The following is an 18,533-nucleotide window of genomic DNA, read 5'->3' on the forward strand; positions in this document are numbered from 1 at the left end:
GCCCCGATCGTGACTTAGAACCAGGACCGGACGCTGCACAGAGACACCTGAGCCCCGATCGTGAATCAGAACCAGGACCGGACGCTGCACAGAGACACCCGAGCCCCGGTCGTGACTCAGAACCAGGACCGGACGCTGCACAGCGACACCTAAGTTCGATCGTGACTCAGAACCAGGACCGGACGCTGCACAGCGACACCTGAGCCCCGATTGTGACTTAGAACCAGGACCGGACGCTGCACAGAGACACCTGAGCCCCGATCGTGACTCAGAACCAGGACCAGAGGCTGCACAGAGAAACCCGAGCCCCAATCGTGACTCAGAACCAGGACCGGACGCTGCACAGAAACACCTGAGCCCCGATCGTGAATCTGAACCAGGACCGGATGCTGCACAGAGACACCTGAGCCCTGATCGTGACTCAGAACCAGGACCGGACGCTGCACAGAGACACCTGAGCCCCGATCGTGACTCAGAACCAGGACCAGAGGCTGCACAGAGACACCCGAGCCCCGATCGTGACTCAGAACCAGGACCGGACACTGCACAGAGACACCCGAGCCCCGATCGTGACTTAGAACCAGGACCGGACGCTGCACAAAGACACCCGAGCCCCGATCGTGAATCAGAACCAGGACCGGAGGCTGCACAGAGACACCTGAGCCCCGATCGTGACTCAGAACCAGGACCGGACGCTGCACAGAGACACCTGAGCCCCGATCGTGACTCAGAACCAGGACCGGACGCTGCACAGAGACACCTGAGCCCCGATCGTGACTCAGAACCAGGACCGGAGGCTGCACAGAGACACCTGAGCCCCGATCGTGACTCAGAACCAGGACCGGACGCTGCACAGAGACACCTGAGCCCCGATCATGACTCAGAACCAGAACCGGATGCTGCACAGAGACACCTGAGCCCCGACCGTGACTCAGAACCAGGACCAGAGGCTGCACAGAGACACCTGAGCCCCGATCGTGACTCAGAACCAGGACCGGAGGCTGCACAGAGACACCTGAGCCCCGATCGTGACTCAGAACCAGGACCGGACGCTGCACAGAGACACTCGAGCCCAGATCGTAAATCAGAACCAGGACCGGACGCTGCACAGAGACACCCGAGCCCTGATCGTGACTCAGAACCAGGACCGGACGCTGCACAGAGACACTCGAGCCCAGATCGTAAATCAGAACCAGGACCGAACGCTGCACAGAGACACCTGAGCCCCGATCGTGACTCAGACCAGGACCGGAGGCTGCACAGAGACACCTGAGCCCCGATCGTGACTCAGAACCAGGACCGGACGCTGCACAGAGACACCCGAGCCCCGATCGTGACTCAGAACCAGGACCGGGCGCTGCACAGAGACACCTGAGCCCCGATCGTGACTCAGAACCAGGACCGGACGCTGCACAGAGACACCTGAGCCCCGATCGTGACTCAGAACCAGGACCGGACGCTGCACAGAGACACCCGAGCCCAGATCGTGAATCAGAACCAGGACCGGACGCTGCACAGAGACACCCGAGCCCCGATCGTGACTCAGAACCAGGACCGGACGCTACACAGAGACACCTGAGCCCCAATCGTGACTCAGAACCAGGACCGGACGCTGCACAGAGACACCCGAGCCCGATCGTGACTCAGAACCAGGACCGGACGCTGCACAGAGACGCCCGAGCCCCGATTGTGACTCAGAACCAGGACCGGACGCTGCACAGAGACACCTGAGCCCAGATCGTGACTCAGAACCAGGACCGGACGCTGCACAGAGACATCGTGTCCTGGGAAAATCGGCACCTTTCTGTGTTTACAGCCGCACCTGCTTTGGGCCCAGAATTACTGATTGAAATCCCTGACCAAATCAGTGAAGTGTGAACTAGGCCTTAGTAGAGGCAGTAGTATTCGCAGCAGAAGTATTAGCAGCAGCAACAGTAGTATTAGTACCAGCAGTATTAGCATCAGTAATATTAGTAACAGCAGTAGTATTAGTAGCAGTATTGGCAGTAGTATTAGTAGCAGCACCAGTAGAATTAGTATCAGTAGTATTAGTAGCAGAGGTAGTATCAGTAATATTCATAGCAGCAGTAGTATTAGTAGTAGTGCTAGCAGTATTATTAGTAGCAGTAGTAGTATTAGCAGCAGCAACAGTAGTATTAGTAGCAGTAATAGCAGTAGTTCTAGCAGTAGTATTACTATCTGCAGTAGTATTAGCAGCAGAAATGTTTGTAGCAGCAGTATTATTAGAAGCACAGTAGTATTAGTAGCAGCAACAACTGTAGTATTAGTAGCAGTAATATTATTAGTACTAGCAGTAGTATTGGTAGTATTATCAGCAGTAGTGTTTGTAGCAGTATCATTATTATTAGCAGCAGTAGTAGTATTAAAAGCTGTAGTAGTATTAGTAGCAGTAGTATTAGTAGCAGCAATAGTATTAGTAGTAGTAGTATCACAATCACCTCCACTTCCTCATAGATTGTAAGCTCTTGTGAACAGGGCCCTCACTCCTAGTGTATCAGTCGTATATTACGTTGTGATGTCTTTTGTCCTGTAAATGAACCCTCTGAATTGTGAAGCGCTGCAGACTATGGTGGCGCTATAGGAATATTATTATTATTAGCAGCAGAAGTATTAGTAGCAGCAGATGTATTAGTAGCAGCAGTGTTAGGCCTCTTTCACACAGCCGTTTTTTTTGTTGTTTGTGTTTAACAGATCCATGAAAAACGGACCGCAAAACACTGAAAAAGCCATACGGTCGTGTGAAAGAGGCCTTAGTAGTAGCAGAAGTATTAGTAGCAGCAGTAATATTAGCAGAAGCAGTAGTAGTAACAGTAGCAGAAGTATTAGTAGTAGCAGTAGTATTAGTAGTAGTATTGGTAGCAGCAGAAGCAGTAGTAGCTGTGGTAGTAGCAGCAGCAGTAGTATTAGTAGTAGTAGTAGTAATAGTAGCAGCAGTAGCAGAATTAATAGTAGTAGTAGCAGCTGCAGCTGTCATAGCAACATTCTCAGTAACTGTAGTATTGGTAGTGGCACTAGTATTAGTAGCAGCAGTAGTAGGCCTCATGCACATGACCGTTGTTGTGTCCCGTGTCTGTTGTTCCGTTTTCCGTGATTTTCTGCAGACTCATTGACTTTCAATGGGTCCGTGGAAAACTTGGATAATGCACCGTTTGTCATCCGCGTCCGTGATCCGTGTTTCCAGTCCGTAAAAAAATAGGACCTGTCCTATTTTTTTCACGGACAACGGTTCGCGGACCCATTCAAGTCGATGGGTCGGAGAAAAAACACGGACGAACACAAGATTGTCATCCACGTCCGCGTGTCAGCGTCCGTTTTTTTCCTATCATTTGCATGGCAAACTAAAGATTTTTTTAAACTTTCCTTCATGTTTGGAGATCCTCCAAAAATAAAGGAAGACACACGGAAACAAAAACGGACACGGATCACGGAACAACGGAACCCCTTTTTGCGGACTGCAAAAAAATACTGTTGTGTGCATGAGGCCTTAGTATTAGACGTGGTAGCAGCAGTGGTATTAACAACATCAGTAGTATTTGTAGTAATAATGTAACAGGTCACCATTTTATGATCAGGCACGAACCAAGTAGGCCACTGCATACTAATAATAATAATAATCTAATACCTAATACTAAGACTCCAACCAACTAGGCCATTTCTCATAGTAAGCAGAAGTAATCATCATCATCATCATCATCGTAAATGCTGTCACTTTTTCCGAGCCCACATGATGCACAAATACTATGTGCTCCTAATATTTAAAAATGATCAAAAACAAAAGCAGCCAAATCAGCGTTTCCCCGGTGACGGCGCGGTACACCGACAGAACGTAAAGCATTAATACTGTAATCATCAAATAAATTTTTACAAAATAACAAAGCAACGCGACATGAGAGCTCAACATTGTAGCAGCAACAAATCAATTTTGTTTCCAGACTAGCAAAAGAATCCTTAGAAAAGGAAGAAGGGAGGCGGGAGGAGGAGGGGGTGGCACGCCGGGGGCATTCAATGACTCCCTTTTTTTATTTTTTTATTTACAATATGAAGTTTTCAGCAGCGCATCCTATGTTAAGACCCTACACAATCTCCGCCACCCGGTGCACCTCCTCCTCCCCCCAGCTGGATTATCAATAATATTATTAGTAATAACATAAACACAGCCCATAGAGAGAAGGAAGCAGGAAAGATACAATGTATCACTGGAGTCACCAACATTCTAAGGCTCTTAACTCTTTCATGGCTGTGGGTCTGCAGCATCAACAACACTTTAAAGGGTCCCTGACCTCTCTGCAAGGTGAAACGAGGTAATTTGTTTTTTCATGGTTAGCCAATAAAGGTATCGTTGCTATAATACGGGTGTATGGGGGTTGTTTGGAGGGTGGCATCAGCCCTGAAAGAGACGAGAGCTTAGTGTCAGCGAACGCTACATGTTTATAGAGGGACTTACCATGTCTGAACTGAGCTGGGATAAAATGGCGAAGCTTGATAAGCGATCACAGGAGCATTTAGTATGGAATGAATCCACGGGGACCGTACGGCAGCCTCTCAAGGACCAGGCACCAAGATTAGAGGATCTATAATGGGGGAAAGAGAAGAGAGAGAGAGAAAAAAGACGGGAAGAGATGTACCACCAACAATGATAAATAAAGGGATACAGAGGGGGTGGGGGTGTCATCGAGAAGGAACCAAATCAACATCATCTGCAGCTATATTTAGATCTACAAGGGATGCGAGAAGCTAAAAAGACACAGATATTAGTGTAAAAAATAACAGAGAGATCACGTACCAGGCTGTAATGGATGCTATTGGGGGGCTGAATCACGTAGAAGTATATAAAACACACACGGTGGGGATACTGGAGAGAGGAGGAGGATGTGCGGCGGCGAGGGGGGGGGGTCATGGGATTATAGTGAAGTGATGGGAGCTGGGAGGTAGTAGGGGGTAAAATGAGTGAAACCTAAAGGGGAAGATGCTGGCTGGGAAAGAAGGGATGGGGGTGGGGAAAGGGTGCATGCAAATCCATCAGAATGGTGCTGTCTGGATGTGCGAGAGGATGGCTGGAGATGGAGGGAAGGGGGAGCTGCGGCTGACAGAGGAGAGCAGGAGACACACAGAGGAGCTGGCCGAGAAGTTTGAGAGGAGAGAGCGGGGGGGAAGGGAAGACGGGATGAGAAATAGGTCACCGGACGGCAGGAAGCGGGTCGCATTAGAAGAAATATATGATAAAACATTAAAAGTCAAAAGAAGACACATGGGACGTAACAACGTAAACCAATTAGAGGAGATTACGGGATCGGAATACTAAGTGTCAACTTTCCAGCTTCTGCGGGTACCTGGTGCCTCTACAATATGGGAACCCCGGAACCTGCTGGTAAAAAAGTAGGGGGACCTAAAACCGATTGGTACTGCCCTCTCTCAGCACTGGTGTTGGGCCCACCGGAGGACGCGATTCTGTGGACCCCCCCCCCATCTCTGCAGAGCATCTACTTCTAATGTCCTCAAAACCCTTGTAAACTCCAGCTGTTGTGAAACTACAACCCCTAGCATGCTCCATTCACTCTAAGAAGAAAAGAAAGCGTACATGCTGGGAGTTGTAGTTTCACATCAACGCTGCGCTTCCGGCCCCTGTCCTCATGCTAGTTGATTGCTCCAAAGTCCACTCTAAGGCTGGGTTCACACCTGAGCGTTGCGCAAACGCGCGTTTTACGCGCGTTTTTGTCGCGCATTTTTATGCGCGTTTTTGGTAATAGTAAACGCGCGTTTGACGCGCGTTTGTGTGATTGACTACAGTGTCCTATGGCCACAAACGCGCGTCAAAACGCCCCAAAGTCGCTCATGTACTTTTTTGAGCGTCGGGCGTTTTACAGCGCGTTCGTACGCGCTGTAAAACGCCCAGGTGAGAACCATTCCCATAGGGAATCATTGGTTTCTCCTTGTTGAGCGTTTTACAGCGCGTAGGAACGCGCTGTAAAACGCTCAGGTGTGAACCCAGCCTAAATGGGGCAGTCCACTGCTGGACCTTTGGGGTGTAACTATCGGGGGTGCACACCTGCCCTATAAGAATACACCAATATTATAAACGGAGGGCCCCTCCACAGATTTTACATTGGGGCCCTGGAGCTTCAGCTTTAGGGCCCATTGGAATGTAAGAATACTCTGAAGCCACAATGACCGGTCTCGCCCTGGTCAGTATCATGGCTGTCTATTAGTGTTGAGCGCCCATATTCGAATGGCAAAGTTTAATCGCGAATATCGCCACTTTGAGAATTTACGAATATTTGGAATATACTTGCAAATAGTGTTGATTATTCTAATCACGAATTTATCGCGAATTTATAACATTGACGATTTTCGCAATCAAGTAAACAATGACTGGAGATCACGAATTCTCGAATTTGTGAATTTATGGCAAATATTCGGAATAAAAAAATCGAGAAATATTGCAAATTCGAATATTGCCTATGCCGCTCATCACTACTGTCTATAAGAACTGTGCCATAATCATTGTGCAACACAGTCGCACAAGTAACAACATTATAGTGACAAGTTGTGCTAAAAACATGGAGGACTGCATAGTGGACGCGTCTGCTGGTGCAGTCTGATTGAAGGGGGTTCCAGTCACTGATCTTGCGTCCACCGGCTGCACCGAGTGGTGGTCGAGCATGTGCACTGCCGATCCATTAAACATCTATGACACTGATGGAGATAGCTATAGCACAGTGGTCGTCAGTCCTATGTACGGAGATGCAGCACATTTGACTGGACCCCTTTTCCTAGAAATCGCGAGGGCTCCAGCAGTGAGAATCCCACCGATCTACCAGTTATCACCTATCCACTTTGTAGTCTTGTGGAATAACCCTTTAACATATCCAGTAGTTATTAAATGGCTGCAATCCACGGGGTGCCTTGTACAGAGGCGCTTTCTTCTTAACCCTTAGGAGACCGGACATGTCTACAGCGCCTGGTGCTTAGTGGCAGAGCTCTCCCGCTTGCTGGCCTACTTTCCATTGTCGATCTCCTGCAATGGCCGCTATTTTATAGCTAAAAAAATAAAATAAAATTCTACATGGAAAAGAAAAGGGGGCAAATGCTTCCGGCCGTCACAAAGGAGATTTCAAGTGGTTCACGTGACGTAGGAATGACGCATATGGTTTGCTAAGGGTTAATCAGCCTCCGATACATAACAGCTTTAAATGCCCTTTCCCTGGTGCTGAGGCTGCAGCGTCGGTTCTCGTCAATGGTTTACAGTGGGACGCTTACATTTCAAGGGGTCCTCCGGTTTAGATCAGTTTTTAGCACTGGGGGGCAGCCTCTGAGCTATCCGTTTTTAGCACAGGTAGTGAGCGCCATCAGTACTGACCATAGGAGCTAGTGATAGACCAGCTGGATAAGGAGAGCGCCGGTGGCAACGCGCAGCCACCGATGCAGAAAAATCTGAGCAATCGCAACAGCTAAGGCCCCTTTCACTCGAGCGAGTTTTCCGCGCGGGTGCAATGCGTGACGCGAACGCATAGCACCCGCACTGAATCCTGACCTATTCATTTCAATGGGGCTGTGCACATGACGTTGTTTTTCACGCATCAGCTCTGCATTGCGTAAAAATCGCTGCATGTTCTATATTCTGTGTTTTTCACGCAGCCCTGGCCCCATAGAAGTGAATGGGGCTTCAGTGAAAAACGCAAGCAAGTGCGGATGCAATGCGATTTTCACTGATGGTTGCAGAGAGATGTTGTTTTTTATCACGCGCGTGAAAAACGCATCAAAACACATCGCACCCGCGCGGAAAAAAACTGAACAACTGAACGCAATCGCAAACAAAACTGACTGAACATGCTTGCAAAATGGTGCGAGTTTCACCGAACGCATCCGGAGCCGATCCGTCGCGCTCGTGTGAAAGAGGCCAAATACTCACAAGTTAGAATTTAGTACGTCAAGTGCAAAAGCTCTCGCTCTCCCTGACCGTTTTTTAAACTACGTTTCTTTTTGTTTGCAGATTCTTTTGTATTAGATAAGATTATAACACGTATCAATAAAAGTGAAGTTTTAGCAAAATAAGTGGAAAAAGGCGTTTACTGAGGTCTCATGACAAATGAATGCAATACTAAACAAAACCTGCACAGACCGCGCGCCTTACATCATGTTTAGTGATGAGCGGCATAGGCAATATTAAAATTCGCGATATTTTGCTAATTTGTGGGCGAATAATCGCCATAAATTCGCAAATTCAAGAATCAGTGTTCTCCAGTCATTATTTACTTGATTGCGAACATCGGCAATATAATATATTCGCAATAAAAATTAGCGATTAGAATATTCGCAATCAACATTAAGGGGTGGGCAACTTTCCTATTGGTTGCTAAGCGCCGATATTCGCGATAAATTCGTGATTAGAATATTAACATTAATCAACATTACTCGTGAATACGAATCTATAGCACTATATTCTAGATATTCGCAAATTCTCGAAGCGGTGATATTCGCAATTTGAATATTCGCGCTCAACACTAATTTCATGTTACGATTCAGACTAGAGAGTCTTCGATAAGGTACAGAGCCCAGACTGATACATTGTAGCAAGTTCCTCAGCAGCTGAGTATCATTAGTTCTCAGGCCAGATGGGAAGTTTCATGTCAATCCGTGATTCAGCTGACAAAGAGGTTCTGCAGCAGCCAAGGTGTGTTTCATGTTAAAAGGCCCCAGCTACTGCAGAACATTCTAACACTGCTGCAGAACATCTTTTAGAAGAGGAAGAAGGAGCCTCCTGTCAATCATTGTGAAGTCACTAGGGGCAGTACGTCGAGGCCTGGAAGGAGCAAGGTGCGCTGTCTGAGGATAGCCGTATACTTCTGTGTATCAGGAAGGAGGATATGTGACAGTATAATAGCCACATTCCATCCATGGCGGAGCGACTCCCCCGGAGTCAGACCCCCCGCCGCACACAGTCTACCGCTAATGAGAACAGCATTTCCAATTAGAGCTCCTCCACCTCCATAATCGCTTGGCAAACACATAAAACATTAAAGGGCGGCTCTGATGGAAGCATGGCCCAAATAATTAATTAATCCTGCCCGGTCCAGCGGGCCTCCATTATCACTACAAGCAGAGGGTTAAAGCGAGACCTGCCGCTGCTGATGTCCACAATATGTCACAGACAACCGATGTGCGGGACTGTGGCTTTAAGGTGGAGCATAGAAAAAGGAGCAGCCGCCTATCATGTGTGATACAGTCCACTGGTGTATCTAAGCCTATCATGTGTGATACTGTCAGGTAAACTGCTGTATCTTATCCTATCATGTGTGATACTGTCTTCATTGTAGGTGTATCTGAGCCTCTCATTTGTGATACTATCTGTAGACCTGCTGTATCTAATCCTATCCTGTGTGATACTGTCTGCTGAGCCGTGTATCTAATCCTATCATGTGTGATACAGTCTGCTGAGCTCTGTATCTAATCCTATCCTGTGTGATACTGTCTGCTGAGCTGTGTATCTAATCCTATCCTGTGTGATACTGTCTGCTGAGCTGTGTATCTAATCCTATCCTGTGTGATACTGACTGCTGAGCTATGTATCTAATCCTATCCTGTGTGATACTGCCTGCTGAGCTGTGTATCTAATCCTATCCTGCGTGATACTGTCTGCTGAGCTGTGTATCTAATCCTATCCTGTGTGATACAGTCTGCTGAGCCGTGTATCTAATCCTTATCCTGCGTGATACTGTCTGCTGAGCTGTGTATCTAATCCTATCCTGTGTGATACTGTCTGCTGAGCTGTGTATCTAATCCTATCCTGTGTGATACTGTCTGCTGAGCTGTGTATCTAATCCTATCCTGTGTGATACTGTCTGCTGAGCTGTGTATCTAATCCTATCCTGTGTGATACTGTCTGCTGAGCTGTGTATCTAATCCTATCCTGTGTGATACTGTCTGCTGAGCTGTGTATCTAATCCTATCCTGTGTGATACTGTCTGCTGAGCTGTGTATCTAATCCTGTCCTGTGTGATACTGTCTGCTGAGCTGTGTATCTAATCCTGTCCTGTGTGATACTGTCTGCTGAGCTGTGTATCTAATCCTATCCTGTGTGATACTGTCTGCTGAGCTGTGTATCTAATCCTATCCTGTGTGATACTGTCTGCTGAGCTGTGTATCTAATCCTATCCTGTGTGATACTGTCTGCTGAGCTGTGTATCTAATCTATCCTGTGTGATACTGTCTGCTGAGCTGTGTATCTAATCCTATCCTATGTGATACTGTCTGCTGAGCTGTGTATCTAATCCTATCCTGTGTGATACTGTTGCTGAGCTGTGTATCTAATCCTATCCTGTGTGATACTGTGTGCTGAGCTGTGTATCTAATCCTATCCTGTGTGATACTGTCTGCTGAGCTGTGTATCTAATCCTATCCTGTGTGATACGTCTGCTGAGCTGTGTATCTAATCCTATCCTGTGTGATACTGTCTGCTGAGCTGTGTATCTAATCCTATCCTGTATGATACTGTCTGCTGAGCTGTGTATCTAATCCTATCCTGTGTGATACTGTCTGCTGAGCTGTGTATCTAATCCTATCCTGTGTGATACTGTCTGCTGAGCTGTGTATCTAATCCAGTCCTGTGTGATACATGTCCTGCTGAGCTGTGTATCTAATCCTATCCTGTGTGATACTGTCTGCTGAGCTGTGTATCTAATCCTATCCTGTGTGATACTGTCTGCTGAGCTGTGTATCTAATCCTATCCTGTGTGATACTGTCTGCTGAGCTGTGTATCTAATCCTATCCTGGTGATACTGTTGCTGCTGAGCTGTGATCTGCTGAGCTGTGTATCTAATCCTATCCTGTGTGATACTGTCTGCTGAGCTGTGTATCTAATCCCAGTATGTGTGATACTGTCTGCTGAGCTGTGTATCTAATCCTATCCTGTGTGATACTGTCTGCTGAGCTGTGTATCTAATCCTATCCTGTGTGATACTGTCTGCTGAGCTGTGTATCTAATCTATCCTGTGTGATACTGTCTGCTGAGCTGTGTATCTAATCCTATCCTGTGTGATACTGTCTGCTGAGCTGTGTATCTAATCCTATCCTGTGTGATACTGTCTGCTGAGCTGTGTATCTAATCCTGTCCTGTGTGATACTGCTGCTGAGCTGTGTATCTAATCCTATCCTGTGTGATACTGCCTGCTGAGCTGTGTATCTAATCCTATCCTGTGTGATACTGTCTGCTGAGCTGTGTATCTAATCCTATCCTGTGTGATACTGTCTGCTGAGCTGTGTATCTAATCCTTATCCTGTGTGATACTGTCTGCTGAGCTGTGTATCTAATCCTAGTCCTGTGTGATACTGTCTGCTGAGCTGTGTATCTAATCCTATCCTGTGTGATACTGTCTGCTGAGCTGTGTATCTAATCCTATCCTGTGTGATACTGTCCTGCTGAGCTGTGTATCTAATCCTATCCTGTGTGATACTGTCCTGCTGAGCTGTGTATCTAATCCTATCCTGTGTGATACTGTCTGCTGAGCTGTGTAATCTAATCCTGTCCTGTGTGTACTGTCTGCTGAGCTGTGTATCTAATCCTATCCTGTGTGATACTGCCTGCTGAGCTGTGTATCTAATCCTATCCTGTGTGATACTGTCTGCTGAGCTGTGTATCTAATCCTAGTCCTGTGGATACTGTCTGCTGAGCTGTGTATCTAATCCTATCCTGTGTGATACTGCTCTGCTGAGCTGTGTATCTAATCCTATCCTGTGTGATACTGTCTGCTGAGCTGTGTATCTAATCCTATCCTGTGTGATACTGTCTGCTGAGCTGTTGTATCTAATCCTTATCCTGTGTGATACTGTCTGCTGAGCTGTGTATCTAATCCTATCCTGTGTGATACTGTCTGCTGAGCTGTGTATCTAATCCTATCCTGTGTGATACTGTCTGCTGAGCTGTGTATCTAATCCTATCCTGTGTGATACTGTCTGCTGAGCTGTGTATCTAATCCTATCCTGTGTGATACTGTCTGCTGAGCTGTGTATCTAATCCTATCCTGTGTGATACTGTCCTGCTGAGCTGTGTATCTAATCCTATCCTGTGTGATACTGTCTGCTGAGCTGTGTATCTAATCCTATCCTGTATGATACTGCTCTGCTGAGCTGTGTATCTAATCCTATCCTGTGTGATACTGTCTGCTGAGCTGTGTATCTAATCCTAGTCCTGTGTGATACTGTCTGCTGAGCTGTGTATCTAATCCTATCCTGTGTGATACTGTCTGCTGAGCTGTGTATCTAATCCTAGTCCTGTGTGATACTGTCTGCTGAGCTGTGTATCTAATCCTATCCTGTGTGATACTGTCTGCTGAGCTGTGTATCTAATCCTATCCTGTGTGATACTGTCTGCTGAGCTGTGTATCTAATCCTATCCTGTGTGATACTGTCTGCTGAGCTGTGTATCTAATCCCAGTATGTGTGATACTGTCTGCTGAGCTGTGTATCTAATCCTATCCTGTGTGATACTGTCTGCTGAGCTGTGTATCTAATCCTATCCTGTGTGATACTGTCTGCTGAGCTGTGTATCTAATCCTATCCTGTGTGATACTGTCTGCTGAGCTGTGTATCTAATCCTATCCTGTGTGATACTGTCTGCTGAGCTGTGTATCTAATCCTGTCCTGTGTGATACTGCCTGCTGAGCTGTGTATCTAATCCTATCCTGTGTGATACTGCCTGCTGAGCTGTGTATCTAATCCTATCCTGTGTGATACTGTCTGCTGAGCTGTGTATCTAATCCTATCCTGTGTGATACTGTCTGCTGAGCTGTGTATCTAATCCTGTCACTGCCTGCTGATCTGTGTATCTAATCCTATCCTGTGTGATACTGTCTGCTGAGCTGTGTATTTAATCCTATCCTGTGTGATACTGCCTGCTGAGCTGTGTATCTAATCCTATCCTGTGTGATACTGTCTGCTGAGCTGTGTATCTAATCCTATCCTGTGTGATACTGTCTGCTGAGCTGTGTATCTAATCCTATCCTGTGTGATACTGTCTGCTGAGCTGTGTATCTAATCCTATCCTGTGTGATACAGTCTGCTGAGCTGTGTATCTAATCCTGTCCTGTGTGATACTGTCTGCTGAGCTGTGTATCTAATCCTATCCTGTGTGATACTGTCTGCTGAGCTGTGTATCTAATCCTATCCTGTGTGATACTATCTGCTGAGCTGTGTATCTAATCCTATCCTGTGTGATACAGTCTGCTGAGCTGTGTATCTAATCCTATCCTGTGTGATACTGTCTGCTGAGCTGTGTATCTAATCCTATCCTGTGTGATACTGCCTGCTGAGCTGTGTATCTAATCCTATCCTGTGTAATACTGTCTGCTGAGCTGTGTATCTAATCCGAGTATGTGTGATACTGTCTGCTGAGCTGTGTATCTAATCCTATCCTGTGTAATACTGTCTGCTGAGCTGTGTATCTAATCCCAGTATGTGTGATACTCCCTCAGGGACTCCCTCTGTGATAACGGCCTGTATACTGGACCATAAAGGGGCGTCCTCCGGTGTCTGCCTCGGTCGGATGCACTGTAAGCGCTGGATAACCCGCCATCCGCAGAAGGGGCGCCGCGGCTGCAGAATACTAAGTGCCTGACGCTCTGCTACAGGAGGTCTCGGCTGTGCCATTTTCTATGCAGCGTTTCCTCTTTCGGAGCACACGCTTTCATAGCCGCCTCTAACCTAATATTGCGGTTTTATTACACTGTGGGTGAGCTGCGAACACTCTGGTCTTCTGTACAAGCGACACGCTGCTATTTAAAGGGGAAGTCCACCTGCCTGAGTCTTCTTATACGTGATGTGGCATGGCGGAGTGGAGTTCTCAGGATTCTCAATACTCCGATGCTGGTGCTGTGCTGCTCGAAGAAGAGTTCATATATGCCAGCCTAAGAATGCCCCTGGGGCGGCCATGTTGGAGGCACAGTGCAGCGGGGTGACTGCGCTTTATGGCAGCTGCAAAGAATGGGAGTTAATTGCCAGGGAAACGCCATAGATTATTACATTCTCTAGGACAGGGATCAGCAACCTCCGGCACTCCAGCTGCTGTGAAACTACAACTCCCAGCATGCAAACATGCTCTGCTGATCTTACAACTCCCATAGAAGTGAATGGAGCCTGCAGGGAGTTGTAGTTTCAAATCCCGGCTCTAGGAAGTGATGTGTCCAGCCCCTCCCCCGGGACTGACAGCCGAGCCGCACACCGATACCTATAGTTGTGGTCGGCCTCGTCTATACCTCTAGTAGTATAATACCGCTGTCTAATGGTCATCGGGTGACTCTGCTGACCCCCCTCAAATATGAAATGACCCTGCTGACCCTACCCTTAATAATGAGATGACTCTGCTGACCCTACCCTCAATAATGAGATGACTCTGCTGACCCTACCCTCAATAATGAGATGACTCTGCTGACCCTACCCTTAATAATGAGATGACTCTGCTGACCCTACCCTCAATAATGAGATGACTCTGCTGACCCTACCCTCAATAATCAGAAGACTCTTCTGACCCTACCCTCAATAATGAGATGACTCTGCTGACCCTACCCTCAATAATCAGAAGACTCTTCTGACCCTACCCTCAATAATGAGATGACTCTGCTGACCCTACCCTCAATAATCAGAAGACTCTTCTGACCCTACCCTCAATAATGAGATGACTCTGATGACCCTACCCTCATTAATGAGATGACTCTGCTGACCCTACCCTCAATAATGAGATGACTCTGCTGACCCTACCCTCAATAATGAGATGACTCTGCTGACCCTACCCTCAATAATGAGATGACTCTGCTGACCCTACCCTCAATAATGAGGTGACTCTGCTGACCCTACCCTCAATAATGAGATGACTCTGCTGACCCTACCCTCAATAATGAGATGACTCTGCGGACCTGTCCCTGTAATGATGAGATGACTCTGCGGACCTGTCCCTGTAATGATGAGATGACTGCGGACCTGTCCCTGTAATGATGAGATGACTCTGCGGACCTGTCCCTGTAATGATGAGATGACTCTGCGGACCTGTCCCTGTAAAGATGAGATGACTCTGCGGACCTGTCCCTGTAATGATGAGATGACTCTGCGGACCTGTCCCTGTAATGATGAGATGACTCTGCGGACCTGTCCCTGTAATGATGAGATGACTCTGCGGACCTGTCCCTGTAATGATGAGATGACTCTGCGGACCTGTCCCTGTAATGATGAGATGACTCTGCGGACCTGTCCCTGTAATGATGAGATGACTCTGCGGACCTGTCCCTGTAATGATGAGATGACTCTGCGGACCTGTCCCTGTAATGCTGAGATGACTCTGCGGACCTGTCCCTGTAATGCTGAGATGACTCTGCGGACCTGACCTGTCCCTGTAATGATGAGATGACTCTGCGGACCTGTCCCTGTAATGATGAGATGACTCTGCGGACCTGTCCCTGTAATGATGAGATGACTCTGCGGACCTGTCCCTGTAATGATGAGATGACTCTGCGGACCTGTCCCTGTAATGATGAGATGACTCTGCGGACCTGTCCCTGTAATGATGAGATGACTCTGCGGACCTGTCCCTGTAATGATGAGATGACTCTGCGGACCTGTCCCTGTAATGATGAGATGACTCTGCGGACCTGTCCCTGTAATGATGAGATGACTCTGCGGACCTGTCCCTGTAATGATGAGATGACTCTGCGGACCTGTCCCTGTAATGATGAGATGACTCTGCGGACCTGTCCCTGTAATGATGAGATGACTCTGCGGACCTGTCCCTGTAATGATGAGATGACTCTGCGGACCTGTCCCTGTAATGATGAGATGACTCTGCGGACCTGTCCCTGTAATGATGAGATGACTCTGCGGACCTGTCCCTGTAATGATGAGATGACTCTGCGGACCTGTCCCTGTAATGATGAGATGACTCTGCGGACCTGTCCCTGTAATGATGAGATGACTCTGCGGACCTGTCCCTGTAATGATGAGATGACTCTGCGGACCTGTCCCTGTAATGATGAGATGACTCTGCGGACCTGTCCCTGTAATGATGAGATGACTCTGCGGACCTGTCCCTGTAATGATGAGATGACTCTGCGGACCTGTCCCTCTAATGATGAGATGACTCTTTAGCATAAATAGAATTTCCCATAGGCTGACTCTCCGCACTCTCATTAGAGCTGGTCATCCCGAGGTGTGATACACGAGTCCCTCGAAAACATTTCCTTTATAAAATCAGAAGTCACAAGCCTTAATTATACGGGACGCCCCCTCCTCGCTGTTGTCCCATGATGCACCTCTCGGTGAGGACCCACCATTCTGCCTATACATGGCTGACATCTACTGCACTGTGAACACAGTGGTGTCATCCCACCCGAAGGAAAGTCACATCCCAACTGTATGAACCAGAGGGAAACTGCCGGGCAGGAGATGAACCCCCCAACAATATAAAGCAAGTTACCCCTCCCCCAGCTCACGGGATACAATTGACTTTCCATTATGGTCAATTGGAAGCGAATTACTGTATACTGTATATGCCATACAGAAAACCCGAACTGAAAAACAGAAACACTACTATAACAAAAAATGGAAAAACGGATCCGTTAAAAACGGCCCGCAAAACACTGAAAAAGCCATACGGTTGTGTGAATGAGCCCTTATGGTGGATTTTAGCCTTGAGGCGCCCATTCCCCTTTAGTAGCTGTAGGAAGTGGCACCGTGGCAGCCGCTTATCTCTCCCAGGTCTCACTGACCACACTTCAGTGAACCACGGACATGTGCTCGCCATACTCTCCACGGACATACTCTCCACGGACTCTCCATGTTTTTGTGGAAACATCAGTGGTTTTTAAATGATCATGGGTTAGTGGAAATATCACGGACACCGGCTCTACTTTGGTCTGTGATGTGGACCAAAGACGCCCGTTGAAGTCTATGTATCCGTGAAAAAGACACAACACGGGTGGTGTCCACGTTCTGTCAGCGGTTTTTCACGGACCATTGGTAGGAGATGCTCTGGAAATTAATTATTAACTGAGCAGCTGAAATACGGATGAGACACGGACCAAACACAGATTCTTGACGGATATCTTCACGAATGAAACACGGACGGATTTTCCACGGATGTCAAACGGATATGGAAGCGTAAATGAGGCCTGACATGGTATGGGCTGAGTTCACACTTCCGTTATGTCATCGCGATGGGCCGGCCGCTGCTAGCTTGCTTGAAGATCTCTCACAAAATCCCGTGCGCAGTGACGTATGATGTCACCATGCTGACCGGCGTGATGATGTCAACACGGGACGCGCGCCAGATCTTCAAGCAAGATGGTGGCAGCTGAATTTTGTGAGAGATCCAGCGCTATCACAGCTTCCTGTCGCTGCAACCGCTACTTACAAAGAAATGCGCTTTTTTATTATTTTTTATTTGGCGAAGGAGCCGAATCGAATTCTCTACTCACAATAAGGGCTCATGCACATGAGCGTGTGTTGCCCGTTGCCATATGGCGGACCACATTTGCGGATCCGCAATGCACGGGCACCGTTCTGTGTGCATTCCGCATCACGGATGCGGACCCATTCATTTCAATAGGTCCGCAAATTCGAAGATGCGGAACGGCGCGGAACGGAACACTACGGAAGCTTCTGCGGGGTTCTGTTCCGTACTTCTATTCCGCAAAAAGATCGAACTTGCTCTATCTTTTTGCAGAACAGACGAATGCCGACCCATTCAAATTGAATACGGAGGTTGCCCGTGCATTGTGGACCCCAAAGCACGGAACGGCCCACCTACGGCTGTGTGAATGAGCCCTAAGGCCTCTTGCACAGAAAAGTATTTCCATTCCGTTTCTGTTCCTTTTTTTTTGCGGACCGTATTCAGAACCATTAATTTCAATAGGTCCGCAAAAAAAAAGGGAAGTACTAGAGCAATAGGTAATAGAGCAAGTTCAATCTTTTTGCGGTGCGGAGGCACGGAACGGATCCCACGGAAGCACTCCGTAGTGCAGGGATGGCCAACCTGCGGCCCTCCAGCTGTTGCAAAAGTACAACTCCCAGCATTCCCAGACAGCCTACATCTATCAGTCTACAGCATGGCATGGTGGGAATTGTAGTTTTACAACAGCTGGAGAGCCGCAGGTTGGCCAGCCGTGCCGTAGTGCTTCCGTAGGGTTCTGTTCTGTTCCGCACCGCATCTCCAGATTTGCGGACCCATTGAAGTGAATGGGTCCGCATCCGTGATGCGGAATGCACACTGCCAGTGTTGCCCCCAGTATTATTAATGCCCCCATTCTGCTTGTATTTAAAAAAAAAAACAAAAAAAAAAAAACACCTCATCCACTTGAATGAATGGGGTCACCCGCTCCTCACTGGATGCAGCAGGAAATGACCTGCGCTCTCGACATGATGACGTCATCACGCTGGGAGCGCAGGTCCGTTCCTGCGACAATCCAGTGAGGAGCGGGTCCCAGCGCATTCACATGGATGAGGTGAGTTTTTTGAAATGTTAACCCATGAAAGG

General features: G+C 47.7%; 1 protein-coding gene across 2 annotated transcripts in view; it reads right to left on the reverse strand.

Annotated features, from left to right (window-relative positions):
* ADGRB1 (adhesion G protein-coupled receptor B1) overlaps nucleotides 1–18,533 on the reverse strand; it is a 559,240-nt gene that overhangs the window by 120,472 nt on the left and 420,235 nt on the right. For both annotated transcript variants that reach the window (XM_044294271.1, XM_044294270.1), the window contains exon 18: nucleotides 4,466–4,592. In XM_044294271.1, the coding sequence (XP_044150206.1) occupies nucleotides 4,466–4,592 (127 nt within the window). The remainder of the gene's footprint in view (nucleotides 1–4,465; nucleotides 4,593–18,533) is intronic.

The sequence above is a fragment of the Bufo gargarizans genome, chromosome 5, assembly GCF_014858855.1.
Source record: "Bufo gargarizans isolate SCDJY-AF-19 chromosome 5, ASM1485885v1, whole genome shotgun sequence".
Taxonomy (NCBI): Eukaryota; Metazoa; Chordata; class Amphibia; order Anura; family Bufonidae; genus Bufo; species Bufo gargarizans.